The 5,000-nt window shown below is 46.7% G+C and overlaps 1 protein-coding gene across 6 annotated transcripts in view; it reads right to left on the bottom strand.

Annotated features, from left to right (window-relative positions):
• The window catches only part of patj (PATJ crumbs cell polarity complex component), a 56,162-nt gene that overhangs the window by 14,958 nt on the left and 36,204 nt on the right, over positions 1 to 5,000 (bottom strand). For all 6 annotated transcript variants that reach the window (XM_069519982.1, XM_069519992.1, XM_069520006.1 and 3 more), the window contains exon 30: positions 1 to 79. This exon is cut by the window's left edge and continues 118 nt beyond it. In XM_069519982.1, the coding sequence (XP_069376083.1) occupies positions 1 to 79 (79 nt within the window). The remainder of the gene's footprint in view (positions 80 to 5,000) is intronic.

Raw genomic sequence — 5,000 nt, forward strand, 5'->3', positions numbered from 1 at the left:
CCCAAACCCTGACGCTCCTTCTCCACCTCCACGCACAACAGCTCCCCCTGCAGGTCTCCGTAACGCTCACACCAACGCTCTGCAGGACCAACAGGAAGAGGAAGAGGAAGAGGAACAGGAAGAGGAAATGTCAGGAGAAGAGCCAAAAATCAGAAAAACTAAACTTCTCAGGAGGAACTTTTTAAGTAGTTTCTGTGAAAACAGAATCTTTTGAATCCATCAAAGCACAAAGTGGAAAAATAAAACAAAGTCAACAAAGTTTTTGGAACGAGTGAAACATGTAATGAAGAATCTTCACGGTTCGATGGTTTCACTGTAAAACATCAAATCATTTGTTGAATGTGGCTGAAACAGATGTTGGTTAAGACCCTGACACTGTCCCCCTGCAGGGGGCAGTGTTAATAGATAGATTTTATATGGTGAGGGTTTATTTATTACTATGTTCGTTTTCTTTATTTGTACTTTAATTCCTTGTGAATTTATGACTGATTATTCTTTTCTTTTTAAGGCTCAGATTAAATTTTTGTGTTTCATACATGATGTTATTTGAGTGTTTGTATTTTCTTCCTGTCTGTGTTTGGCTGAAGCTCAGAAAGACAAAGTCCGATCCGCTCTGTCGATATGAAATCAAAACTGACTACAGGTAGGAAAGAGGAGGAGGAGAGGAGGAGGAGAGGAGGAGGAGAGGAGGAGGAGGAGGAGGAGGAGGAGGAGGAGATGCTGGTCTGAGGAAAGAAGAACAGAAAGAGAAAATGAGTATATAGGGGAAAACAAGAGGAGGATTTAAGAGATGGAGATAATTAAATAAGAAGAGTGAGAGGTGGAGGATTAAATTCAGTGTCAAACAAAATGCTGTTTAATCGTCTGTGAAATAAACAAGTGGAGAAACTGTGAGTGAAATATAAAGCAGATTAAAAACAGAGACTCTGAGCTCCGTCACTTTGTTCAGCAGAAACTGGAAAACAGTCAAAAACATGACGATGAAGTTCAGCTCAGTTTCTTTCTTCTGTAAAAAGATCACATGGGTCCTGACCCAACGCTGAAGTTCTGACCATATGAAGATGAGAGGAAAAAGTGCTGCAGCTGAACAGACACGCTCACACCAAGATAATCAAACTGAGATGATTGACAGCTGAGACTGACTCAGGATTTGTCGAGCTTGTGTATGGGCGGGGCCTCAATACCATGGCTCCACCCCATGATCACTATCCACAGACTCTGACTGCAAATGATGTCATCACCACAAGATGGCAGCGTTTGTATGGCAGATATTTTGGCTTCTTTTCTGGAGGAAGTGGAGACGAGTTGTCGTCTTTTTGTCTGTGTGTGTGTGTGTGTGTGTGTGTGTGTGTGTGTGTGTGTGTGTGTGAGGTTAAATAGTTTTCTGCTGACAGCAGGTGTGTGTAAATATATTTAGTAATAGGATATAAATCCTCGTCTCTGTGTGTCCTTCAGATGTTAATGGCTTATCGGGGGGGGATAACACTGAGTGGGTGAAGGACATAGAGGACACTCTGATGGTTACACTTCCTGTTTCTGAAGACGTCTTATGTCTCCAGTTTTTTATCTTCTAAAACAAGAGTTTTCAGTTCAGCAGCTGACGGAGCTGAAACATCCAGCTGATTGTGAAGCTTCCAGGATGAGAGACGAGGAGAGAAGACGAGAGACAAGAGACGAGAGAAGACAAGAGACGAGAGAAGACGAGAGACGAGAGAAGACGAGAGAAGACGAGAGACGAGGAGAGAAGACGAGAGACAAGAGACGAGAGAAGACGAGAGACGAGAGAAGACGAGAGACGAGAGAAGACGAGCGCTTCAAGCCAAAATCAAATTTCATGAAATCATCAAATACAACAAGAGAAAATAAATCAAGTGACTAATAGAAGAATGGTTCTGTTTAACAGTTTGTGTTGAGTGTGATTGTCCTCACGCAGAGACACTGAAGACAGCATGTAGGCCACACACACACACACACACACACACACACACACACACACACACACACACACAAACACAAACACATCTGGTTTAGAGGTCATCTGCTAAATATAATGTTTCTCCAGGTAAGACTGCAGAGTACACACACACACACACACACACACACACACACACACACACACCCTGCGGTGTGTTGACAGCAGTGGGTCCATCTGTCACACACTGATGAACACTGTCATTCTACAAACCTGCATGTGTGTGTGTGTTTATATGTGTGTGTGTTTATATGTGTGTGTGTTTATGTGTGTGTGTGGTTATGTGCTCCAAGCAAGGTGACTTGTCCCAGTAAATCAGCACACACACACACACACACACCAGCACGCACACACACACACACACACACACACACTCTCTCATGCGTGGCGTGAATACGACAGAGAAAGTAGCTTCCCTCCAGCCACGTCTGCACTGTGTGTGAAAAATGAGTCACCATGTTCTAGTAGGAGCTGGTGAAACGAGATGGACCCGAGTAGAGGCTGAATTACACACACACACACACACACACACACACACACACTGAAAACTGGACTGAAGTGATCAACACAACAACAGTAGATGAATGTTGTGATTAAAAGTGTCAGGATCCGTCTCTTCTGTGAACTTCCTGTTTGTAGGGCTTGTGTTTCCTGTTTAGTCTTTTATTTTTGTCTCGTTAGTTTTCCGCAGTTCTTCCATGGATTTTAGATTTCTACCTTTCACCTTTAGTTTGCTGTTTGATCTGAACTCTCTTCTGTCTGACTTGTTTTATTAAATCACTCAAACTGAATAATCTGCTCCTGAACTCTTCCCTCGTGGTTTCAACAAGCTGATAATCAAAGTAATGAAGTGAAACCAACTTCCCTCCGAAGGCGATTCATGAAGTTCAATGTCAACGCAGTGAAAATCGGCTGATTTATTATGACAGCGACACGTAGATTTAATATTCGGTGCTGAAGCGACTCACACATGGAGGGTCAGCAGCTCTGGTTCACAGAAGAGCCCGAGAGCTGAAGTCATGTGAAAAAGCTGCTGGAGGAACAAACAGCAGCAGGAACCCTGGTTCTATTCAATCTGTGTCTCAGTGATAGACTCTGCAGCTCTGACTCTGCAGCTCTGACTCTGCAGCAGACTGTGCTGCTGTCTCTGATCGACCGGGAGACATGAGACATGAGATGTGAGACGTGAGACGTGAGACGTGAGACGTGAGACATGAGACATGAGACATGAGACGTGAGACGTGAGACGTGAGACGTGAGACCCTCAGATCTCTGTTGGACAGAGTTTTATTTTCAGCTTCAGAGCTTTAAGGACTCAGTTATTTTAGGTATTTACAGTTGTAGAGTTTGAGAAACGGTGTCAGTGATGAACAACATCACCTTCTGGTTGTGAAGGAAAGAGAGACAGAAGGAGAGAGAGAGCGAAGGACAGAGGGAGGAGGAGCAGGAGGCTGTAAAGATGCGTCTCCTCCCTCAGTATGAAGCAGTGCTGCAGTCGCTCCTGGAGGTCACTGCAATGCAACAGTAGCTCAGCTGCAACACACACACACACACACACACACACACACACACACACACACACACACACACAGAGAGGAGGTGCTCCAGATAACAACAGACAGAGATGCTCCGGAGCCACAGATCAGCTGACGTCACGTTTCAGATTCCTATTTTTTATTTTGTGGCACAAACTTAAAATAATAATAATAAAATAAAAACATCGCGCTTCCAGGAATACTTCCTGAAAATACAGATGAGACATGACAGCTCCTCAACCGTGTGCAGTCTCGATCGCCCCCTAGTGTCTGGCTGCAGTATAGATCAAAATCCTCCTCCATGTTAACACACGGGCCATGAACCAAACAAAATGTTGATCGACACAGGTAACGAGTTCGACCCAGAGACCACGGGAGCAGGAGCAGGAGCAGGAGCAGGAGCGTGAGCGTGAGCAGGAGCAGGAGCAGGAGCAGGAGCAGGAGCAGGAGCGTGAGCGTGAGCAGGAGCAGGAGCGTGAGCAGGAGCGTGAGCAGGAGCAGGAGTGTGAGCAGGAGCAGGAGCGTGAGCAGGAGCGTGAGCGTGAGCAGGAGCGTGAGCAGGAGCGTGAGCAAGAGCAGGAGCAGGAGCAGGAGCAGGAGCAGGAGCGTGAGCAGGAGCAGGAGCAGGAGCGTGAACGTGAGCAGGAGCGTGAGCAGGAGCGTGAGCAGGAGCGTGAGCGTGAGCGTGAGCAGGAGCAGGAGCAGGAGCGTGAGCAGGAGCGTGAGCAGGAGCAGGAGCGTGAGCAGGAGCAGGAGCAGGAGCAGGAGCAGGAGCAGGAGCGTGAGCGTGAGCGTGAGCAGGAGCGTGAGCAGGAGCGTGAGCAGGAGCGTGAGCGTGAGCAGGAGCAGGTGTTTGAACCATGAAACTGTCCCTGAGCGTCGGACTGTCGAGCTGGAGCGTGAGCAGGAGCAGGAGCGTGAGGACGTTCAGCCTGAACCTGCTGCCCTGAGACGGGAGGCGTTCACAGAACATCGGAAACACAATCATCACTTCTCATCTTCGTACCGTCCGGATCTGGCTTCTTCCTGTTCGTCCTCAAAATGATCTTCAAGATGAAGCGGCGGGGGTTGAGGACGGAGCTGGACAGGACGTTCAGAGCGTGACGCTGTGACCACTCAGGAGGTTTGCGCCTGTTGTTGTGGCAGAGCTGTGAAGGTGTGAATGTCCTCACAAACCTAACTGGTGGAAGATGATGCGATTAGAAGCAGAACAATGTGTTCAGATGAAGAACGTCCACGTTGCTGTCGTGTGTTTTCTCTCTGATCTTTTTGTTATTTGGTTTTGTTCTACGCACATTTTTCTAAAATGACGTCGATGTGTTTTGTCTTCATGTCGTGTGAACTGAACTAAATCAAAGTGATAAACTAAACCTCATGGACTCGTCTCCTCTGTCCACATGTGGGGATTATGGGATATGGTGTTCTTTAAAAGCTACTAGAATATGAGCTTCATGACGAGCTGCTCAAAGGATTTCAAACCAGGTTTCACTTCA

This window comes from Paralichthys olivaceus, chromosome 3 (genome assembly GCF_024713975.1).
Source record: "Paralichthys olivaceus isolate ysfri-2021 chromosome 3, ASM2471397v2, whole genome shotgun sequence".
NCBI classification, from domain to species: domain Eukaryota; kingdom Metazoa; phylum Chordata; class Actinopteri; order Pleuronectiformes; family Paralichthyidae; genus Paralichthys; species Paralichthys olivaceus.